This window comes from Labeo rohita, chromosome 14, assembly GCF_022985175.1.
Source record: "Labeo rohita strain BAU-BD-2019 chromosome 14, IGBB_LRoh.1.0, whole genome shotgun sequence".
NCBI classification, from domain to species: domain Eukaryota; kingdom Metazoa; phylum Chordata; class Actinopteri; order Cypriniformes; family Cyprinidae; genus Labeo; species Labeo rohita.
The window spans coordinates 22,332,032-22,357,577 of record NC_066882.1 but is presented as its reverse complement, the minus strand read 5'-3'; the positions used below and the strand labels follow the sequence as shown (position 1 = coordinate 22,357,577).

Sequence of the window (25,546 nt, the reverse complement as noted above, 5' to 3'; positions counted from 1 at the left end):
GTCATTTATGGCAGAGGCAGTTTTTTTGTTTTTTTTTTTAGAAAATGACAGATTGTTTCACTGGATAAGACCCTTATTCCTCAGCTGGGATTGTGTAGAGCCCTTTGAAGCTGCATTGAAACTGCAATTTGGATCTTCAACCCTTTAGTCCCCGTTGAAGTTCACTATATGGAGAAAAATCCTGGAATGTTTTCCTTAAAAACCTTAATTTCTTTTCGACTAAAGAAAGAAAGACATGAACATTTTGGATGACACAGGGGTGAGTAAATTATCAATACATTTTCATACTTGAAGTGAACTAATCCTTTAGGTATTATTCCTGTTGTGAATCAATAGTGTTGAGGTCTGTATGACATTTATATTATATATATATTTTATATTATTTTTTATGAATAGTTTGTGTGATATTACTTAGCTTTCCATGACGTCCATTTCTCATAACAAAACATTAGATTATCAGTTCTTTTTAAGTTGATAGTACATGAAATTTTCTAAAGATTCATCAAAACAGTTATGACCTTGGACCACGAAACCTGTCATAAGGGTCAGTTTTTTGAAATTGTGATTTTTACATCATTTAAAAAGCTGAATAATTATGCTAGGATAGGACAATATTTGACCGAGATACAACTATTTGAAAATCTGGAATCAGAGAAAATATTGAGAAAATCACCATTAGAGTTGTCAAAATGACGTTCTTAGCAATGCATATTACTAATCAAAAATTAAGTTTTGATATATTTACATTAGGAAATCTTCATGGAACATGATCTTTACTGAATGTCCTAATGTTTTTTGGCATAAAAGAAAAATCGATCATTTTGACCCATACAATGTATTTTTGGCTATTGCTACAAATATACCCGTGCTACTTAAGACTGGTTTTGTGGTCCAGGGTCACATTTAAGTTCACTCATGACGTTTACTTAAGCGCAAGGCATACAAAATTGTTGTGTTTATATTTTAAGTACTTCAAACCATTTTTCAGTCAGGATCTGGGACTTGTGACTTCGATGCCTTCAGGGGCATCGTTTTGGTCCAACTTTTACACATTACAATTTTGATAATGTCCGTTCACACTTCAGATTTGCTTCCTAAAACAAACCACAACTTTGGAAGTAAATATGAAAGTGAATATCGGGAAAAGTGACATTTCAGAAATCACATTTCACCCCTAAATTTGTTGTAATTTAATGGCTTGATTTGACTTTGGTGGTAAAAAGTATGATGGTAAATCTCATGAAAAATGTTTACAATTTTAATTATTACTGAAAATTAATTTGGTTTAGTTAGTGTATTTACGTATTTATTTATTGATAGTTAACCCAGAAATGAAAATTCTGTCATTATTACTCGTTCCAAACCCATAAGACCTTCATTCATCTTCAAACACGTAACATTTTTTGATGACATCGGACAGCTTTCCAACTTTATAGACGGCAATGTAATTACCACATTCAAGGCCCAGAAGGTAGTAGGGACATTGATAAAATAGTGACATGTGACATCAGTGGTTCAACCGTCAGTTTATGAAGCTATGAGAATACTTTTTGTGTGCAAAGAAAAAAAAATGACTTTATTCAACAATTTCTTCTCTTCTCATCGGTGTGCATTCCTCTGCTTGCAAACAAGGCGCATCCAGGCGTTGTATGTCAGTACACCAGCTACTGCATCATTATTTTTGTTTTTTTGTGCACAAAAAGTATTCTCAAGGCTTCATAACTATTTTAACAATGTCCTTACTACCTTTCTGGGTCTTGAACGTGTCAGTTGTGTCGCTGTCTATGCATTGTCAGAAAGCACTCGGATTTCATCAAAAATATCTTAATGTGTTCTGAAGATTAACCTTTGGAACGACATGAGGGTGAGTAATTAATGACAGAATTTTCATTTTTGGATGAACTGTCCCTTTAACATTTATTATGGTGTCAAACAGATTTGTGTGTATGTGTTACTGTGACAAGCTCTGATGTTCTCATTTGAGAATGTAATCAGAAGCATAATGCAACAGCAGCAGCAGCAGCAATATCTGATAGCAAAAGCGATGAGAGGAGAATGTCACAGAGGAGACGTCTAAAGCGAAAGAGCAAAAGAGAGAGAGCTCCAGTGAGAGAGAGTGAGACAGACACACAGAGAGAGCAGCTTTTAAAAGGATTTTGTCGGTTATTGACTGGTTGCTCTCCACTGCTAATAGCCATTTAAAGATTATAGGCCTGCTGGTGGAAATCAAGGCCTTCATTGTTCTCCTTATTGCATTCTGGCAGATGGGGGCTGACACAACAACACGCTCTCTCCCCGCGGGCAGCCTCACTCCGCACCGCTTTCCATCAGCAGCCATTCTATTGAACCGGCCCTAATAACTAGCCATGAATTATTTATCTCCATACGATATTGAGGGCCAAGAGGAGGAAGAGGACGACGTGAGGAAGAAGGCGGGGTGGGGGTCTGCGCGAGAGATCGGCGTGCAGGTGCCAGGTCGGAAGATCTTGCGGTCCGCCCCAAACACTCCCAGGGTGGCTCTTTCCCGGAACACAGCGAGCATTCCGATCACGGGAGAGGAGGAGATAAAATATATATTCATTAAATGTCAGTCGACTGATGAAATGAGAGCGATCCATTAGAGGCTGGCCGGGGCGGCGGTGCGGAGGGCTAATGTTTCCCGGTTGTTCCGAGGGCCGGACGGCTTTTAGTGGGCACGCCGGTGCCGCAGGGAGCAAAGCTCTTCATCTAGAAAGTTTGGCTGTGCTGCTTTAATAGGGGAATGGCACAGGACATCTACAGAGACGCAGGATCATAATCTTTATTATTTGGGAATTGTGGCCTCGGCGCCTTCGGGGCCCGCGCTTCGTCCAACTTTTACACATTACAACTTCGGTAATGAACGTGTTCACACTTTTCTGCAAGAAAGTCTTCTTATATAAAAAAAGTGCTGTTTCAAAACTCACATTTCACCCCGAACTCAAAAAATAAATAAATAAATATACATACATACATACATATATATATATATATATACATATATATATATATATATATGTGTGTGTGTGTGTGTGTGTGTGTGTATGTGTGTTTGCATTGCATTGTACATATTTATATGTAAATAAAGTAATAATATTATAGATTTATTTATTTTGTAATGCTTATTACTCTCACTGGTTGTTTTTATTCGCTGTAATTTATCTTTTCTAATATATTAACTCAATATGAAATACAAAAAATTCTAATATTTTAAACTATATTTACTTATATTTATTTTGTAATTCTAATTTTATTTAAATAAATATGAATTAAAGGCAATACAACAAATACTAACTTCTAAATTTATGAGTGTGTGGATCGATCTATCTATCTATCTATCTATCTATCAATCAAACTTACAAATACTGACATAAAATTACTAGATAGATAGATAGATAGATAGATAGAGGCTTTTTTTCTAGTCACAAATTAGTTCACCATCATATTTGTTGTTGAGTGTTTCTCAAAGGATTCTTGTTCCTTTCTTGCAATTTTACACAGCGTCTAGAGACGCCACACTGGAATTACATGGCCAGTGGCAAAGCTGTTTTCATAATTCCAAATGATTCAAAATTAAATATGTAGAGTGTTTGATCGATACAATTTCCTTGGTCCAAATATAGAGAAATAATGAGCAGCGGCTGAAGAATCCACCTCAAATGCTCATTATGGACAATAACGATTTAATTGCCAGGAAATGCTGTTAAAAACACTCTGTCATTTTAGTTTGCAGGGGATCATTCGCAGCCTTTAATTAAAACTCCAACACAGATGCGTCAATCACCTGGCTTTCATAAATACGTATCAGAGAAATATTTTAAAGTTTATTGCTTAACCGTAATGCTCCTGTTATGTGAATTAATAGTCCATTTTATGCCCTCATTGTGTCAGCAACGCAGTGTTGATCTCTCTAGAATGATCTGTGATTTAGTGACTCACATAATCTAACTATAGGAAGCTTGTCTTATCATTTTCCTTTTGATTTTACATGGCAGCATATGCATCAAAATGACTTAAAATGTATGTGTGTGTGTTTGTGTCAGTGCCACATTTCAGTCTTACGGCAGGGAAGGAAAAGAAACTTTAATAACAGTTTGGAGTCCAGCCAGAGTCAAGACAAATAGCCTTGGATCACTTCCAATGAAAACATGCCAACTGTCCACAACTGGCATCATTATTGGCTTCTTCACACCCAAAGGAAATGCCCCCAAATGACACAATTTCCATGCCAGTAAAGCCATATTAGAAACGGAGACAATTAACCTGAAACTTAGCAGAGCTTTAAGACCCACAGACCAAATAAACGCCTTCTCAAACATCTTTGAAAAATGAGAGAGAAAGAAAGAGAGGGGATGCAGGTGTCATCGAACTCAACTATAGTTCTGCTATAATGAACTCCACTGAAGCTGAACGAACCTTTACATTTAATGCTACATGACTGGCACCACATCTGCTCTCCTGTCCATCAGAACAGCAAACAGAGAGTGACGCAAAATCCAAGTCAGTTCTGGGTTGATACATGGTATATGATATGCAGTAAAGATGCTGAAATATTCCAGTAGATCTAAAGGGGAATAGATGGATGATTAGATAGATAGACAAATGGACGGACAGATGAAAAGATAGACAAACAGACAGATAGACATAAAGACAGATGGATGGACAGACAAGGACAGATAGATAGAAAGATAGATAGATAGATAGATAGATAGATAGATAGATAGATAGATAGATAGACAGACAAATGGAAAGACAGATGAATAGACAGACAAACACACATACACTGTAAAAAATAAAACACACAATTTGAGTCAGCTTAAAATAATTTGTTATCCTGCTGCCTTAAAATGTTAAGTTCAGTCAACTAAAATAAGTTTATTCAACTTAAAATGTTAAGTTGTATTAAGTAACAACTTAGATATTTGTGTTTGCTAAACTTAATAGATGGGTAAGTAACCCAGCTGCCTTAAAATTTTAAGTTGTCACTTAGTATAATTTAACATTTTAAGTTGAATAAACTTAAAACTTTTTTTGAGTTGACTGAACTTAAAATTTTAAGGCAGCCAGGTTACAAATTATTTTAAGTTAACTCAACAAATTGTTTTTTACAGTGTAGACATAAAGATAGATGCATGGACAGACAAGGACAGAAAAACATATAGATAGATAGATAGATAGATAGATAGATAGATAGATAGATAGATAGATAGATAGATAGATAGATAGATATGGACGGTCAGACAGACAAATAGATAGATAGACGAACAGATAGATGGATGGAAGGACGGACATAGGACAGGCAAAACAAGTGGGTGGACGGATGGATAAACGGATGGACAGACAAACAAATGGACAGATAAACAGACAAGCGACTGGACTAATGGATGGACAGACAAATACACAGATAGACAAATGACTGGATGGATGGATGGATGCATGAATGGACGAAGACAGATAGAAAAACAGACAGATATGGAGATGGATGGGTGGATGGATGACAGATAGATGTAGAGATGGACAGAGATGGATGGATGGATGGATGGGCAGACAGACAGACGGATGGATGGATGGATGAATGGATGGATGGATGGATGGATGGACGGACAAATAGAAAAACAGACAGGTATAGAGATGAATAGGTGGACAAACAAAAGGATAGACAGATAGATAGATGGATAGATAGATATATAGATAGACAGACAGATAGACAGATAAATAGATAGATAGATAATTTTTTTAGAGTTTGCCACTCTAAAGAACATTTCACGTCATTTCAGCCAAGTTTGCACAAAACTTGTCAAGACAATATTACAATGCACTTTGTCTCTGAAAAGGAGGAGTTGAGGTGTCACTCAGTGCTGTGTAGGAGAGATAGAGCGAGATGAAGACAGAAAAAGGCAAAGAATGAGTGAAGGATGCCTGCAGGGTAGAATGAAAAAAGCCTAAAAAAGCTTGTAGGGGAGGAACCGTCCACCAGCTTCTGCAAAATGAACCATCTGGGTACATGAAAAAGAGGGTGAAAGACAACAAACAAAAGAAGCAGGGGTGCCAGAGAGCGTCCGACCCTCCTCCAGGCAGACACTCAGCAGTTCTCCTTAAAAGACCATTTCTCCCCGGGGGCTGCTGTGAGAAACAGAGGAGCCGCAGACCCCTGCAGGCTGACAGTGATCCAGGCTAATGGGCCGGTCTGTGTACTCTGTAGTGTGGGGAGTGGATTAGAGAGGTAATTAAGGTTAATGATCCACCCGCTCTGATCTGTGCTTCACCACCTCAGGCTACATGCTAGCGCACACGCTCAAGCAGATGCTAACTCCTGCCACACACAGGTGGATTCAACACCAGTGTGTTTACAAATCTCTGTTGAATGATGGGATGTGTTCACATGGTTGTCCAGTTTGCAGGCCCTTAGGCTTGTGCAGAATTAAAGGAATAGGTCACCCAAAATGGAGAACACAAATTAAGATATTTTTGATTAAATCCGAGAGCTTTCTGACCCTGCATAGACAGCAACGCAGCTGACACATTCAAGGCCCAGAAAGTTAGTAAGGACATTGTTAAAATAGTCCATGTGACATCAGTGGTTCAACCATAATGTTATGAAGCTACGAGAATAGTTTTTGTGTGCAAAAAAACAATTTCTTCTCTTCCATGTCAGTCTTCGCCGCATGTTCACAAGAGTACACAACACATGTGCTACACAACGCAGGAGCTGCTTAAAATTCTTAAAATGTGTAAAACATTGCATTATTTTGTCACATTTCAGCTCCATGAGATTTGTTTATGGACAATGAAGCACCAACAATACTAGCGATGGCATTGCTATTTTGTTTCTGTGCAATGCATACGTTGCATACCCCATTTTTTGCATCTGAGATTATTCGACAGCTAGTTGACCAATAGAAACTGACTTTTTCACAGTGTAAGCAGATTAGCTTTATTAAATATCATTGAGTTTTGGTGGTAACCTCCAAAGTTTGGTCTAATGAGCCTTCCGCTGTCTTTTGAAACATGTCTGCTTTTCATATACATTGTCGAGAGAATTGATATAAATAGATGCCATCACAATAATTAATGTTCTCCTCATATAGTTGGAATTATTTTAGCACAGTCGGAATGTCTGACATCTCCCTTTCTCTCAGGCAAATACAAGCGTAAAGTGAGAATGGGAATTTCCACGGACATAATGCGTGGCATAAATCATCTTAAATGTAGCGCCTTTCATCTAATTGCTCTGCTTTGTGTAGCACATGTAACAGAAGGCCGTCCCCTTTGGAAGGAAACATGGTCGTTTTTCACAGTATAAACTGATCAATTGAATGGGACATCAAAAAATGAAATTTGAAGAAGCAATTTTTTTGCTCTTATCCGTCTTTGAAATACCACAGTAATAGCAACAAAGTGGTTTTTCCTCAAAAATGCAGTTTCTGCTGATCAAATCAGGATTTCAGGGCAGCACATTTGAGAGTATGAACGACAGGACCCATCAGACTTAAGTGAATTATGACCCTGTTAAACCAGGTTTTAGTGCCATCCAAAGCAGACACATTTTCCAGCCTTTTCCTGTAATTTTTGAAAGCCTTTTTGCTGTAATAAAATATCACTTTTTCCAGCATTTATGCATTAAACGCCCATCGTCCTCGTGTCTCTGCTCCGATGATAATCAGATTGCATTTCGCTTCCTTTTCTACGCCTCTCTCGGATCACTCTCGATAAAGATGACACGAGGGCCTGCAAACTGGACCAAATTGACCTCGGTGTCTTCAGTTTTTCAGTCGCTCGTGTTATGATTACATCATCTAAAGAAGCACCGAGGTGCTTCTGCGACTGTCACAAAGGGCTCTAATGCCCCATCATGCAGCTCTTTACCCATAATGCCTTGGGACCAAGCTCCACATATATTCACTGCTCTGTAACTCGGTACACATCCTCAAACCAGCTATTACAGCACGTCGGCACATCGCCAATGGTCGTGTTTACAAAGTCCTGATGTCCCCAACAGGTCCTTTTACTGTGAGAGTGAAACACTTTCAGTTTTATTTCTCATAAAGCAACCCCCCCTCTTATTTCACTGTGGAAATCTGATGACTGGTGATGTGGTAACTCATTGAAAACCACTGAAACCCAGCTGTGGATATTGGCAATTAAGTCAGGCATAATTGTTTGGAAATGAGAATAGGAGGTGATAAAACAGGATGGAAGAACTGAAGATCACTCTCTGAATGATCCTGCGTGCTTCAGTCTGTGATGAGATGGCTCACAACAGGTTTGATTCTGCATTACTGATGCGGGTTGTTCTGTTCACATTAGCAATAGTGCGGCCCTCGCCTCAGGTAGACCTACTGCAATTCTGAGAGCGCTCAGGACCAGAGGCATTGATAGGTACCCATCCATAACCAACAAACCTCAGCACCTGCTGTAGCTTACGGCGCTGATTTATTCTCACAGCATGATGTCACTGCAGATTCTAGCTTCCGGAAATACATTGCAATTAGGATTTAATTCGTCTCAGCCTCTGATGGTGCATTTACTGTCCATTCATGGAGCGTTTGATGTATATACCACACAAAATATGTTGGGAACTGGCAGGCATTGTCCAAAGGTAACAAAGGCATCTACAAGATACTGGGTTAACACAGCGAGCACATTTAAGAAGGAAGTACACTGAAAAAAGTTCGGTTTAGGAGTTATGTTAAAACTATTGTCACTCAAAAATGACTAGTAAATGAGTGTGTTTCTTTTAAATTTGAATATGAGGAAGTAAAACTACTTCCCGGATGGACGGATGGATGAATGGACAGACAAATGAACTGACAAATGGACAGATAGACAAACGACCGGATGGATGGATGAATGGATGGATGGATGGATGGATGGATGAACAGACGGACGGATGGCCGGATAGATAGGCAAATGGACAGATAGACAAACAACTGGATAGAAGGATGAACGAATGGATGGACAGACAAATGGACTGAAAAATGGACAGATAGACAAACGACCGGATGGATGGATGGATGGATGGATGGATGGATGGATGGATGGATGGATGGACAGACAAATGGACAGATAGACAAATGACTTGATGGATGGATGGATGGATGGATGGATGGATGGATGGATGGATGGATGGATGAATGGATGGATGGACAGACAAAAGAACTGACAAATGGATGGATGGATGGATGGATGGATGGATGGATGGATGGAAGGACAGATGGATGGACAGACAAATGGACAGATGGACAAACAACCAAATGGATGGATGGATGGACAAAAGGAGTGACAAATGGACAGATAGAAAAATAGATGGATGGATGGATGGATGGATGGACAGATAGATGGATTGACAAATGGACAGATAGACAAACAACCAAATGGATGGATGGATGGACAAACAAAAGGACTGACAAATGGACAGATAGACAAATGACTGGATGGATGAATGGGCAGCCAAAAAAAAGGACAGACAAATAGATAGATGGATTGATGGATAAATGGATGGATAGACAAACGAATGGACTGACAAATGGACAGATAGACAAATGGATGGATGGATTGATGGATGGATGGATGGATGGATGGATGGATGGATGGAGACAGATAGACGGATGGACAGACAAATGGACTGACAAATGGTCAGATAGACAAATGACTGGATGGACAGACAAATGAACTGATAGACAAATGGCCGGATGGTCGGATGGATGGATGGATGGATAGATGGACAGACGAATGGACTGACAATTGGACAGATATACAAATGACTGTCATTTTGCAGTGTAAGGTGCCCTAGTAGAAAAACAAAAAACAAAAAAACAACTGCCATAATTTATTTCAAGTACATTTATTTCATACTAAGTATACTTCAAATCCATAAACATACTTATTGACATTTCACTTAAGACTTACTGATATAAAATTATATATTGGAGTATGCACAATGCATACTTCTTATTACGCCGAAAATGTGTTATAATAAATAAGCGTTTAATGATCTCTGCATGATATCGGTCTTTAAATGCAAGATGTTTAAAGTGTACTTGAAGTATACTTGCAATAGTTCCAATTTATCACAATCAGATATACTTAAGTATATCTTTAGTTGGACCTCAACACTACTTTGGCACAATTAAAGTGCATTAAGCACAAAATTAGTTGTTCCACTTCGGCAGATTTTAAGTAGTATACCAAAAGTAAAACTGCAGGGTATTTTATTAAGCACATAAACAAGTAAATGTATTTGTAGTATACAATGTTGTACTTAGCACAAAATAAATGTATTTCAAATAGATTTTAGTATTTTTTCTTTGGCAAGAGGGTTTTGAAGCAAACATCCACAAGTATACCTGTATGTACAGCTTATTTTTAAAGTTACGTATGTGAAAAATGTATTTCTTATCTACACACAGTTCCACTAAATTCACTGATTACTGTGGTATCAACTTTGTCAGATAAACTCTATACACAAACAAAGCAGAATGAACTGTGTGGGCTATTCAGTAATGTTAATGAACAGTTAAATAGCTATTTAGCTTGCTGTGTAGGATAGCTATTATTGTTTTAGCTCAAATCCAAATAAATACAAATATATGGGGGGAAAAAAGAAAGAAAAAATGCTAGAAATACTGGTTTGATGAACGAAAATAAAAGTGAACAGAACCCAGGAGAGAGTTGACAAAAGGATGAATGAATGACTAGACAGTTGATTTATTATGTTGGTGACAGTACCTGCTGGCAAACCCATGACAGCTTCCCCTGATGGCATGCTCAACATATCAAACACTGCACTCTTCCATTTCCTCACAATAGGCACCGTGTCAGTCTTAAAGGACAGGCGGTACTGTCAGCGGTGGCTAGGTTGGATTAAAGACAGGCAGTAAATAAAAATATGCCACATCACCGTCACAAAGCTTCTCTGGGGATCAATACATCTGTCAATCACTGACTGTTGTCTGACTGGGCCAAATGAAAATGCATGCATAAGAAAACAAGTGATTTTAATAAGTCAAAGGCAAATATACTATTACTTGAAACATGAACATATCTGTCACTTTAAAGAGAAACATAAAAAAGATTATTAGAATGCATTATGTTCCGTCAACATGTTACTGAAAGATTAAAGCCACAAGCACCAACATCCTCGCCATCTTTACTCAAGTCAATATATGTTTGTTCTGAACACATCATTACATTTTTAACACGCCATAGTGCAAACTTTTATTGTTCCATGCTATTCATTTGACTATATACATTATTAAACAGCAAACAGTTCCACTGAAAAATGCTACAGGTATTGACACAACAGATTTTTAAAAGGAAGCACATCAAGAAGAGCTGATCTAATGTGTTTGCAAAGGCAAATGTGCGCGGCCATAGCACTGTGTTTGATTCTTAAAACCGTGCATGGCTGGAATTGTACATTTACCTGCATATACTGTAGACTCCTCCGTGAGGGTTTGTTTGTGTGAAAGCTGATCTGTGAAAAGTGCCATAGAAGAGCTGCATCCACAGACTCCGAGGCCCTGAACTCAGAACAAGCTGAGATGGAAAAATACCTGCATGTTTACTACTTACAGTAGTAATCAAATCCTGCTTTCACAGGAAAAAGCTAAGTGAAAGAGTAGCTCTCTGGAGAGCAAAATAGAAGGGTTAAATGATACATTCCTGCAAATGGAAGTCCATTTCTACACTACTGTATTACATTTATAAGAATGAAGAATTAAATAAGATGTAGCTGTAAACTCCAAGGCTCAGAATTTGGATAAAGTAATGTTTTTAAAGACAGTAATATGACAGTACCAACTACTATGACTAATAGGGAAGCCGGGGCTAATTGTCACAACAGTTGCATGTCAACTATTTTGAGTCAAAAGTCCAAATGCACAACTGTTTTCTCTAGCAGTGGTTTTTGGAACCATTTCTGCTGCCATTTTTTGGTGTTTAGTGAATTATTTCACTGTGAGATGACTGTTTTAGTAGGCTATTGTTGTTCTTGTATTTTGTAATAGTGGCATGAAATCAAAATGCTTTATTCAACTGTCATATCACTGTTGTAAATGCTACGTTTTTTACCAAGTGTTGTTTAATCACTGGAATTCATATTTCCTCTATGCCCATGTGGATATTTTATATTGGCCAGTCTATGAGCAGCTGGTTGTGAAAACACCAGACATCAGACTGTGCCACCCAATGCCATTGCCGAAAACGTACAAGCCCCGTTAGTAATTCACCGCCATTTCCAATTAGTGTGACAACAATAACCTTTCATCCTGTCATTTATCAATTAGAGGAGAGAAAAAAATCGTCCAGCTGAGAGCAGTGCAATAATGTGCAGCTGTGCTGAAGAATTCGGCGTCCCTTTATTACTTTGCGACAAAGGGGAGACAAAGACATATTTCACTCATTGCGTGACTTAATGAGGCCGCTCACAATCCATCATCTAAATGCCGCCCAGCAGCGGACGGAATTCTCGCGAGAGTTCCCTTAACAGCCAACGGGGTTCTCGCGAGAGTTCCAGCGGAGAGCGAATGAGACAGGAGCACACGCCACCTGATGGTGTTAATGAGGCATTTTCCGTGGTTTATTCAAACTTCTGGATTCTGAGCTCTTTCATATTATTAAAGCTTGGGAAATTAGCCAAAAACGTTTTACTGTGGGCGTCGTTCTCCAGACATGAGGACAAGATCTCGTTAGCACAATGGGGTAAATAGAAAATACAAAAAACAATTATTAAAAAAACGTTTCTTTTTTTTTTTCTTTCTTTTTTTTTTAAATATAATATATAATACCTTAATTATTATTTCTTTGTAAGTATACATACATATAAGTATAAAATAATTAATTATCCTACCAGTCGACAGTAAGATTTTCAGTGTTTTTTTTTTTTTTTTTTTTTTTTTTTTTTAGGAATTCTCTTCTTCTCACTAAGCCTGCATTTATTTGATCCAAAATACAGAAAAAGCAGTACTATTGTGAAATATTTTTAAAATAACTGCTTTCTATGTGAATATATTTTAAAATGTAATTTATTCCTGTCATCAAAGCTAAATGCTTTATGCTTTAAATGCTTTAAATTGATCAAAAATGATGATAAAGGCATTTTCATTTTCATTTTATTTCGAACAAAACACAATTTAAAATAAACCTGAAAATATCTACTCAGCTGTTTTCAAAATAATAATAATAATAATAATAATAATAATAATAATAATACATGTTTTTGAGCAGCTTTGAAGTCACAGGAATAAATTACATTTTAAAACATGTTCAAATACAAAGCAGTTATTTTAAATACCAAAAATATATTTAAAAAAATAGATTAATTAAAAAAAAAAAAAAAAAACTTTGGATCAAATAAATGCAGGCTTGATGAGCAGAAGAGACTTCGATAAAAAAACAAAAGAACATTTAAAGTCTTGATGTTGGTGTACATGTAATTAATTAAATTCACTGAATAACTCAAGTATTTTATTTATGTATCATCCTCCATATAGAATTTCTGTATTAAGCACTGTATGAAATATCAAAATCATCTGAATAATTATCTGTCAGCAAGTCTGTTCTTTGCTCAAGTCTGTTTTACTCAGTCAATATGATCTCTGTTCATCTCTCTTGTGGATATTCATGGTCTTTTTCATCGACCGCCACAATATTAAAATGCTTCATTCACTGTCATGACTGCTTCATTAAGTCTAACGTCTTCCCTGCATGTTTCTTTTTTCAGTTTTATTTCAGTTTTCTATATTTTTCAGATCATATTTTTCTCTGAAATGAATTCATGATAATACACAATGACCTACCATCTTAAGAATTAATATATGTTTATTTCATAATATTTTAGTGCAAGCTAGTGAAGATTGTGACCAGATCCTCTTCAGCTCAGTTGAGGTGAGTCTTGTGTTTACACTCTAGTGAAATAATGAGAGATGGAGTGTGTGTGTGAGTGTGTGTGTGTGTGTGAGTTCAGGCTGGGCAACTGGTAACCCGACTCTGCGTTTTATTGAGATGTCCATTAATCCTAGCTCTCTGCCCATGACCTCTGACCTCGGCTGACCCCTGCACATGGTGTTGCCGGCCAGAGGGACTCGAGCACTGCTGCGTCCAGATCGCGTCTCCCATCCTGACAGCAGCCCACTCTCTCCCATCGGAGAGGGAATCATTAAGCGCGAATCTAAAACGAGGGCCAGGGGAGAGCTTTATCCACACAAATACAGCCATGAGAAAGAGGCTCGGCTCTCATCTCAACGGATAGAGTTACGCTGGAGTGAGAATGATTCAGCTTTTAATTGCATTCTTCTAACTCCATATCACATCTTCATCCATCTCTCCCTCTCTCTCTCTCCCCCGGTCTGTCTCTATGATTCTCGCTCGGCCAATCGCATCGTGTGCTCCCCAACAGATGCCTTTTGGAGTACAAATCATTCCAAATTGGAATTCATTTTCGAAGGGCTTTTAAGAAGACGAATATGAGAGCCACTTACTTTAAATGATCCACTTATTTTAACGCCCAAAGTCGTATCGTTTACCTGCTGCCTATAAAAGAAAATCCTCACCTGCCACCAGGAGTCTAAAAATAAAAGCCAACCTAGATAAGCTTTCGTTAGGTATCACTGCTTTCTCACCGACGGTCTGAAAGCGAACACTTGATTGGCTCGCTCGAAGCTGTTGTCGCCTATCCAAGCTCTGGTGAGCAATTACCTGGCCTGTCGGAATCCAAGCCGAACAGATTGAATTCTGATTGATTTCTGCCCAGGAAAGAGGAGAGAATTTAAAGGTCTTCTTTTTTAATTGGGTATTTGGTGTGTGCTGATGTGAGGAACTTGTCCCTCCCTGGGGATCCTTTATGGGGCAATAATGGCGCTGAGAAACAGCCTGGTCTGCTCTCTCCCTGGAAGGCCATAACCCCACATTTGTCCTGAGTGCTTTTCTATTATGCATTGATAGCTAAGCATCAATCAATAGGGGAGGGAAGAGAAAACCCAGCGAAACCAACTTCTTAAGTGTAAAACGCCTCTTAATACCAGAGCTTTCAAACAACTTAACCTGGGTGCTTTTTTTTCTGCTCAGCGTCTTTGAAAAGACAGAAGTGAGGAGAGACACTGATGTTTTATTCAGGAGAGGAATGGGTTCAGGGTAAATGCGTGCCACAGCAGCATCGATGACTCTTTTTTTGGCTTTTAGAAAAGTCTGGCATGTGCACTTTTGCGTAGTAACTTTTACCAATAACGATTTCCCCTAAACAGACTGTTAGCAAATATTTTAGATTTTCCAACACGGATCACAAACGATAAAGCACTCCATTCGTAAATCAACTATTTAATTAAGTTCTGTTTTTAAGTACAATTCTCAAGAGTGAATAGAAATTATTTGGTTTATATACAATGCTCATACATGAAGCCTTAAAAGGGCAAAAAAATATTTTAAGAGTACACATTTTATGCTGAGCTTACATTTCAAACATAATAAAAAAAAAAAATCTGTCTTTAAATGCTATGATTTTATAATCTCTGTCTGTTACAAATACATATATCCACTCGGCTGGCCTTCGTAATCTTCATCGTCGACATTCTCCTCTTCGCCTGATATTCTATAAGCTCCGTTTTCTTTTTGCCGGAACTCTTTGTTCAGCTGGGAACCTGGAAAATATAAGGAGAAAAATGTCATTAATTGTCATAATTATTTATGATGCATCATAAATTTGAATGTTTTTAACTTTTTTTAGTTTAATTTTGCTTAGTCCATTCTTAAAAATAAAGGTTCAAAAGGGGTTTTCACAGCGATGCCATTGAGAAAACATTTTTTGGTTCCCTAAAAAACCTTTCAGTGAACAATTCTGAAAAGAACAGAGTCAGAAACAAAGGAGGGCTTGTGGCAAAACTGCCACCAAAATGAACAAAAATGGCCCATAAATTCAAGACAAAGGGGCAAAAAATGCCCCTGCACAATTAAGCAGCATATTATGGCTGTCACGATTAAAATTAAATGTGAAAATGAATGAAAAGTGTCAATTCGTGGAATTACATTAGATTTGATCACATTGCATCAGATTGCTTTTTATGTGCTTTTTGTGCATTGTTGAGCCTTATAACCAGTCAAACTCAGTTCTGTTTAACTTAAGAATGCATTGACCAATCAGAGGTGCTTAGATTAGTCAGCGCTGAAAACATGCCAATCACATTTACATGTATTCCTTTAGCAGACAGTTTTATTCAAAGCAACTTACAATTGGGTAATACATCAAGTGAGTCATCTTAAAGAGGCAAATAGACACTAAAATGCTCGTAATACCAAGTTTCATACATTGTTCAAGTAAGTACAAGATTTTTTTCGATCAGAAATACTTAGATTAGTCAGCACCGAAAATTCACCAATCAGAGGCACTTTGTTTTAGTCAGCACTGAAAACGCACCAATCAGCGTTTAGAGCCAGTCAGAGGTGTTTAGATTAGTCAGCACTGAAAACGTGGCAATCGGAGGTGTTTAGAGCCAGTCAGAGGTGTTTAGATTAGTCAGCACTGAAAACGTGGCAATCGGAGGTGTTTAGAGCCAGTCAGAGGTGGTTAGAATAGTCAGCACCAAAAACGCACAAAATCAGATGCGCTTAGATTAGTCAGCGCTCAAAAAAACGCAACAATTGGATGTGCTTAGATTAGTCGGCGCCAAACATGCACAAATCAGAGGTGTTTGGTTTAGTCGGCACTGAAAACGCACCAATCAGAGGTGTTTAGATTAGTCAGCACCGAAAACACGTCAATCAGAGGCATTTAGAGCCAATCAGAGGTGGTTAGATTAGTCAGCACTGAAAACGCATCAATCAGAGGCGTTTAGAGCCATTTAGAGGCGTTTAGATTAGTCAGCGCCGAAAACGGACCAATCAGAGGCACTTAGATTAGTTAGTGCCCGAAAAAGCACCAATCAAAGGCGTTTAGATTAGTCTACACTAAAAACGGGCCAATCAGAGGCGTTTAGAGCCAGTCAGAGGCTTTTAGATTAGTCAGCACTGAAAATGGACCAATCAGAGGCGTTTAGATTAGTCAGCGCCGAAAACGCATCAATCAGAGGCACTTTTGATTAGTTAGTGCTGAAAAAGCACCAATTAGACGATGTTTAGATTAGTCAGCACTGAAAGCGGGCCAATCAGAGGCATTTAGAACCAATCATAGGTGCTTAGATTAGTCAGCGCCAAAAATGCACCAATCAGAGACGCTTAGAGCCAATCAGAGGTGTTTAGATCTGTCAGCTCTGAAAATGTGCCAATCAGAGGCCCTTAGATTAGTCAGTGCTTTTGTGGTTCCATGGATGTTAAAGGTTCATCATGGAACCACAGATGCCAATAAAGAATGTTTTTATTAGCGTGTACTATAATTAATATAATATACACTAATCTATTTTAGTAGTTGTTTTTTTTTTTTTTAATTACCAGACTGAGAACGTGGTAAACAGCCATTACCAGCATGCCAATAGGATCTATTAATTAAAACCAGCAGGTTTACTTTCGATCATATTAAGAAAGCTCAGCATTTTCTCAATATTTTTGCCCACAATTTCCTGTAAAACACACACACACACGTGCTTGATATATTTAAATCTTCTCTTTCTATTTTCCTCTATAGCCTCTAAACCTATAGGAAAGGGTCCGTCCTGTGTCCAGAGTCACCTTTCACTACCACCTATCCCAGAGTTCATAGCAGTTGGGACGTTCCGGGAAGCGAGGGATGGGGCGGGGGGGGCAGGCAGGCACTGGTGGTGCAGATAAGGGGCAGTCTAAAGGATCAGACCCCCCAGAGAAAGAGATAACAGCCAGACAGTCACAGCAACGACCTGCCATATAATACACAAGCCCTTCCACCCCTTCTCCCTTTTCCCTTCCAAATCTCCCCCCATCTAGGGCCCTCTCGACCTCCTGTCATCACCAGCCTTTACGTTTCTGCTGGAGAAAGCCCTCGACTGGTGTACGGTTATCGTCAGCTCTGTCTGATTCTCGGAAGGCCAAGTTCACCTTTAGCGATGAGGAGATGATAAGCTTTGACAGTGGCATATGCGAATCGATCAGCTCCCACTGTTGGTGCATTCGCATGTCTTTTCTGACCACGCCACAGACCGCAGAGAGAACATGAATAACCTAACAGACCTCGCTCTGCAGTGTGGACGGATATTTTTCAGTGTTAAAACAAGACAAATGTTCACGTTAAACATTTGTTGTTTGCATTAAGTTAAATAGTCTACTAAAAATACTTTGCACTGTAACTAGATGAGGAAATCAACTTATATGACCGCAGAAGATAAATACTGGTCAACAAACATACACACTCTTTGATATAATAATCAGTTATTCAGTCGATTTTAATTCATATATATTAATATATTAATTAATTGAATACACATATTTTACAATAATTATTAACATTTTTAAGTAATTCATAATTAAAATAATAAATAAAATATTTTTACAACAATTATCAACCTCTAAAAATAATTCATAATTGAAATAATAAATAATTTAAAAATAACTTTTAAATATATTATGTGGTTTCAGTTACATTTGAAGAGAGTACCAATCAGATGTATTATTTTATGATATATATATAAATTTATTAAATACAAATATTTTACAATAATTATCAACATCTGAAAATAATTAATAATTAAGATAATAAATAATTTAAAAATTATTTTTAAATATATTATGTTGTTTAAATTACATTTGAAGAGAGTACCAATCAGATGTATTATTTCATTATATTAGTGAATTAAATACAAATATTTTTACAATAATTATCAACATCTGAAATTTATTAATGAATTAAATACAGATATTTTTACAACAATTATCAACATCTGAAAGTAATTCATTATTACAAAAAAATAAATTCTTAAAAAATTATTATTATATTATAAATATATTATGTTGTTTAAATTACATTTGAAGAGAATACCAATCCGATGTATTATTTAATTATATATTAATGAATTAAATACAAATATATTTACAACAATTATCAACATCTGAAAATAATTCATAATTAAAATATTAAATAATAAAAAAAAAATATTATTAAATATATTATGTGGTTTCAATTACATTTAAAGAGAGTACCAATCAGATGTATTATTTAATAATATGTTAATGAATATATTATATATAATAATAAATAATTTTAAAATAATAATAATATAATTTAGATATTTTAATAATATGTATTAATATAATATATTAATGAATTAAATACAAATATTTTACAAGAATTATCAACTTCTGAAAATATTTCAAAATAATGAAAAAAATAATACACATTTTAAATATATTTTTTCTCTTATACTAAAGAAAAAAAGATAAATTGAGAGCAAACAGAAATCTGACTGCTCAAATAAAATTTAAGATACATAATCTGATGTTTCTGAAACATAATGCTCATAATTTTATGTTGGTCTTTTATGTATTGGAATTGTGTACATGTGTATATGTTATTTTGGCTGCAAAAATTTAAATTGGCTGCTTGGTTGACTAAAGGTTATAGTAAGAATAAATGTAGAAATGGTGACTTTTCACAAGACTTTTCACAAGAGATTTCAGTAAGGTCTCAAATTGTGCTCAGATTTGCTAAAATACCAGAATCTGTACTCATAGTCAGAAATCTCATCGTACCTTTCCAAAATGGAACTGAGTTATGCTGTACCATCAACAACGGACTTATTTGTTTCCCAAGAAATTTAGGAGAAACACCTGAGACAATGTTGACACTTAAACATAACAGTCTCCTGAGCCATAAACAAGTAACTTCTGAACAATACCATATTCCTCTAGGGATATGTGTGTAAAACATCGAAACAGTGTTACCTTTGTGTGTGTGTGAGTGTGTGGAAGCAGCCCCAACAATCATGTTTTTTCAGCTTGTTCACCTCTGACCTTGTTTTCTAATGGCCGTGTCTGTGTCTATGAATGAGTGTGTTCTCAGACATACCTCCATGTGTAACCTGTAATCTGGCGGAGGCAGACACCTCTCCGAAGGCGTTCCTGGCGGTGCATGTGTACACACCTGCATCGCTCGGCCCGACTCCTTGAATCTGGAGCCAGCCGGTCAATTCAAACCGCCGCGGACCTCCACGGGCCTGTAATTACACAAACACACACCATCGCACATTTAACAAAAGCACAACTGTTTGAGAGAATGTGAGTAGAATGTAAACCTGCTGTTTGAGAGGTCATTTATCTGTTTGCACTCTTAAAAATAAAGGTTCTTTATTGGAATCCATATGGTTCCATGAAGAACATTTAACATTCATAGAACCTTTCCATTCCACAAAAGATTCTTTAGATTTTTAAAAAATATTCTTTACTAAGGAAAAAGGTCTTAGATGAAAATGATTCTTCTATTGCATTAACTGTGTTTTTCTTTTCAAAACTCAATGGTATGGACAATGCATTGAAAAATAGTCAAAATTATATGACTATCATCCTGTGCAGACTGATATCCATTTGAATGGTGCTTGCCTGTGCAATTTTTTTTATTTTATTGTCCACCAGGTTCAGTTTATTGAATGTGCACATACCTGTACAGCTGTGCTTGAATCATCAGCAGGAAAAGAAATAACATCTCCTTCTTTACTCCACTGGATGGAGGCCAATGGATACGATGACACCTCACAGGAAAATATGACATCACTTCCTTTGGTTGTGACGACGTCACGGGGAGCGTAAGTGATGACTGGTTCTGTAGAGTTCACACAAGATGGAAAACTTTTAATTTTTTTGAACTTTAGAGTAACAAATTATTAAAATAAACACATTTTAGGCACCCTCAAGCAAATCTCTGCTACTGGATGCTTCTTTCACACCAGCTTCTGTATTTACTATAGCCATTTGTGCTTTGTTTTGGTTAGCCTGGTTAATTATTTTAAGGTGTGAGATTGGACACTTACGAGCTGCTAATCTTAAACATGACTTAACGGCTGACTTATTCCCATGAACAAATGGGTTTTCATTTGGCCTTTTCAATGACAAAACCTTTAAATGTGGTGATTATGTTGGCACTCAGACTCTATCCATGACAATGGAGAGGACATTTACATCTATATGTACATTTACATTTACATAAGCAAATGTTCATACCAAACTGATGTGGCCGTTACTTTAGCTGCTGAGCAAACAAGTACTAGTACTAAACTAAACAAAACATCAAATGCCAATAAGAAAACAGATCCAGAACAATTAAATACATTTTAATAGCTGAAGGCCTTTAGAAAGGTAAATCTCTGTCAGGACATGTCCCAGCCATATGTGACCCTGGACCTCAAAACAACAATAGCCAACAATGGGTTAAAATGATAAATTTTCTTTTAAGCCAAAAATCAGTAGGATATCAAGTAAAGATCATGTTCCATGAAGATATTTTGTAAATTTCTTACTGTAAATATATCAAAACTTAATTTAGTAATATGCATTGCTAAGAACTTCATTTGGACAACTTTAAAGGCGATTTTCTCAATATTTAGATTTTTTGCATCGTCAGATTCCAGATTTTCAAATTTATCAAAAATATTGTCCTATCCTAACAAACCATGCATCAATGGAAAGCTTAATTATTCAGCTTTCAGAAATAATATATAAATCTCAATTAAAAAAAATTGACCTTTATGGCTGGTTGACCTTTTGATCAATTTAATATTTAAAGACATTTAAAACTGTAAAATGTAGTGTTCATACATCATTGTAGTATTTGTTGTGCTGCCTTTAACTCTTGATCATTTTAATATTATCTGTAATAAATTTAAAAGCACTTTTAAAAGTTGCAGTAATGAAAATCACTATTGAGAATAACACAAATTACAATTGGTCTATATGTGTGTATATACAGAGAGAGATACTCACTTGTCTTGCAGGGTCCGTGGTGCACCATTGTCAGCATCTGACCTTTGCCTTGCCTGTGTTGGGCCGCCCGAAACTGACATATATTTTTATATGTCTTTCCATCAGAACCGCAGATTGCTTCCTGCTTGCTGCACACGCAGATGGCTCTGGGTTCACCTGAGGGGTTTCTGCGTGGAGCTCTGCAGCGCAGACCTTCAGCACATCGCCCGTAGAAAGTAGACCCAGATCGGGGTTCCGGGTCACACAGTTGGCCCTCATCGTTCCCACATTCCCAGCAACACCCACACTGGTCACGAACCAGCCCAGCTGGACAACCCTGCAGCTGCCTAACATCTGGACAGCGCTCGGGGTGGCACTTTTTAGGGCATCCCTCACCTGGTCGAATGCTCTTCTGCCAGTCAAAACGACCGAGATGCTCCAGATGGAAGGACTCAGATACTGAAACTAGCATCAGCACTAGGATAACTAGTAAATGAGCCATTGTCTGTGAGGATAAGTTACCAAAAACAGCCAAAAGATAGAAAACGTCAAGAAGTAGCCTTTATATTAGTGAAGAAGGCCAACAAATGCACTCTTGAAGGGCATACGTGTTCCTCACCGGTCACTAGGCCTGAAAATCCCAAAACACAGTGTTTCCAGGATTCTTGTGATTATCAGCAAAGCCTTTTCTCCTTGCGCAGTTCTTGAAGTATTCTTATAAACTGACCTGTGTTGCAGTGTCAAGGAGCTTGAAGGTGGGAAAGAAAACACAGAGGCAGATCTAACTTTGGTGACCCCCTCTTAAACTGCAGGGTGCCTCCCCCCCATTTGCCCAACAAAAGTGTAAAAAAGGTGTGAGCTGGGAGATGAGCAGCAACCAATCAAAACGCTCAATTCTCAGTTGGGGTGGGCGTGAAACTGTGAGTTTGAAATCATGGGTTTTAAACCAAACTGGACACAGAAAGGGTCATAAATTAACCCTCACAAACTTGTTTTTTTGCATACCTCACACTCCCCAAGCCTGTTTTTCAACATAATATTTGAGATAAACAATGTGTAAAACAACAATTCATATAAATGTTTTTTTTTTTTTTTTTTTAATGCACAAGTGAGTATAGTTGTGTAAGTCAGAGTCAGTGTTGGGGGTCACGCATTACAAGTAACACAAGTTACATAATCAGATTACTTTATTCAAGTAACTAGTAAAGTAATGCATTACTTTCTAATTGACAAGAGTTACTTTTTCAAATAAGTAATTCTAGTTATTTTGTTTTACCATGTTTTGACTGACAACTCTCCTGTCCCCATGTTGAGAGAAATCTGGAGAAATAACAGAGGCACTGTTTAACAAATTATGTTACTGTAGTTCTAGACTACTAAATGAATTTATCCATCAAAAACAGATCCAGTATTCATCAAAATGAATAAAAACAGTGAAATGCAAACTCAGAATATGATGCAAATATGTAATAATTAAATGTTAAACACAAATATCCTTTATGTATTCAATCCAATTTTATTAACCAGTTTCTTTGCTGTTGACCTTTGAAGATCCAATTCAAGCATACTAATAAACATAACATCTGTTTTTCTTTTTTTTATTGCTGAAAAGTGTTAAACTGTCTTCTCCTGCATCTTATTTATGTCACTTTTGGTATGAAAAGGGCTTTTACATTTGCTAAATGTTATTTCTATATTAAAAACAAACACAAGTCCAGCCCAGATGAGAAAAATAACACAAAAGTAACGTAATGCATTAGTTTCCATAAAAAGCAACTAAGTAACGCAATTTGTTACTATTTTAGGGAGCAGTGCAATATTGTAATACATTACTTTTAAAAGAAACTTTCCCCAACACTGCTCAGAGATTATTGGCACACTAATTCGCTTAGAAGTATTATTAGCCAGTCACAAGAGCCGAAAATATTGTGTGACTGATCAAGTTTACTCACCCTTTTTACTGATATTACGGTGCGTTTTACATATTCAAGTGCAAGTGACTGAGGTAAACTTTGTTGATAAAGCACAAAGAGATATGAAAACAAAAGAAAGAGTCACGCGGTTTTGTGTTTTTAATCACAAACGTGACGTTTCAAGCAGAACTGTTATTATTAGAGTTATTTTAGAGACGTACCTATGAGGAACTGAACTTAATATGTGATTCACAATAGGCTACACTCTTCTCCAGTCCTTCCGTCTTGGTTATTACATTTTTTAGTGGTTATTTAGTTATTTTTAGATGGTTATTTAAAACTGCACGTAGGTTGACGGGTGAGTAGACGGTCCTTCACTGTTGCTCAAATGCTTTCGACCAGCTTTACAGGTTATTTTGACCATCTCAGTGTGAAACTGGTCTGAATTAAAGTGGTTTGGACCCTGTTTGCACTTGAATTTAGTATATAATTTGTGCTTGAATCTATATTTTCCGTAGAGATCCCATTAAACTGCTTGATGAATGCAGTTTTCATAATTTTATTTCCTATAGGCTAGAAACAAAAAAATATACCATGATTTGCTAGACTGCAGGCTGTGTAAAAGAGAGTGGACATGCAAGGTAAGTGATAAATATTTTTGGTCTGTTTTCCCAGAAGAAAAACTGTGATTTTAATTTGTATGTGTTTTTTATTTTGTATGTGTGTGTGTGTGTGTGTGTGTGTGTATACAGTTGAAATCAAAAGTTTACACACACCTTGCAGAATCTGCAAAATGTTAATTATTTAACCAAAATAAGAGGGGTCATACAAAATGAGATATATATATTTTTTTATTTAGTACTGACCTGAATAAGATATTTCACATAAAAGACATTACATATAGTCCACAAGAGAAAATAATGGCTGAATTTATAAAAATGACCCTGTTCAAAAGTTTACATACACTTGATTCTTAATACTGAGTTGTTACCTGAATGATCCACAGCTGTGTTTTGATTGTTTGCTTTTTTTTTTTTTTTTTTTAGTGATAGTTGTTTATGAGCGCCTTGCTTAACTTGTTTCCTGAACAGTTAAACTACCCACTGTTCTTTAGAAAAATCCTTCAGGTCCCACAAATTCTTTGGTTTTTCAGCACATTTGTGTATTTGCACTCTTTCGAACAATAACTATATGATTTTGATATTCATCTTTTCTCACTCGTGGGGGGGTGAAAACTTTTTGAATTTAAATTTCATGGCAAATTTAACTTATTGACAAACATACAATATTTAGGCAAAATAAGTATAAATAAAATGTAAATCCTCATTTCGTTCAAAAGTTTACACCCATAGCTCTTAATGCATTGTTTTTCCTGCTGACGCATCAGTGAGCGTTTGAACCTCCTGTAATAGTTGCATATGAGTCCCTCAGTTGTCCTCAGTGTGAAAAGATGGATCTCAAAAATATACAGTCATTGTTGGAAAGGGTCCAACTAGTGCAGAAGTGTAAGTGTGAAGACAGATTAAAAGCCACAAAGCTCTCAGTTTGATTAAGAGGGGACTAAAAAAACATTCAGCAGATTTGTTTTTTTCAGGCCTACATGGAAAAACAAAACGGTCCTCCATTACAAACGAGCTTATCTGTGCTGTGAAAGAAAGTGAGAAGACATTTAGCTCCTCTCTCTCTCACTAATGTCCTTAGTTTATCTGCTGCTCTCACCTCGCCACGTTAAGCCAAAACAAACAATTAGGCGGCCATTAAGGGCCCAT

The 25,546-nt window shown here is 36.8% G+C and overlaps 1 protein-coding gene across 1 annotated transcript; it reads right to left on the bottom strand.

The window, feature by feature from the left end:
• Positions 1-15,531: 15,531 nt before the first annotated feature.
• Positions 15,532-22,342, bottom strand: kazald2 (Kazal-type serine peptidase inhibitor domain 2). Its single transcript, XM_051127437.1, has 4 exons — positions 21,886-22,342; positions 20,568-20,728; positions 19,979-20,126; positions 15,532-15,653 (listed from the first exon to the last, which is right to left on the bottom strand). The coding sequence occupies exons 1-4, from the start codon at positions 22,334-22,336 to the stop codon at positions 15,532-15,534; spliced, it is 882 nt and encodes a 293-aa protein (XP_050983394.1). The 5' UTR covers positions 22,337-22,342.
• Between the last annotated feature and the right edge of the window lie 3,204 nt (positions 22,343-25,546).

Coding starts and splice junctions, on each gene's coding strand:
- kazald2 (XM_051127437.1), bottom strand. CDS start 22,336: ATGCTAGTTTCAGTATCTGAGTCCTTCCATCTGGAGCATCTCGGTCGT. Junction 20,127..20,567: donor ATTCAAGCACAGCTGTACAG/GTATGTGCACAT, acceptor GTGTAATTACAG/GCCCGTGGAGGTCCGCGGCG. Junction 15,654..19,978: donor ATTACAGGTTACACATGGAG/GTATGTCTGAGA, acceptor TATATTTTCCAG/GTTCCCAGCTGAACAAAGAG.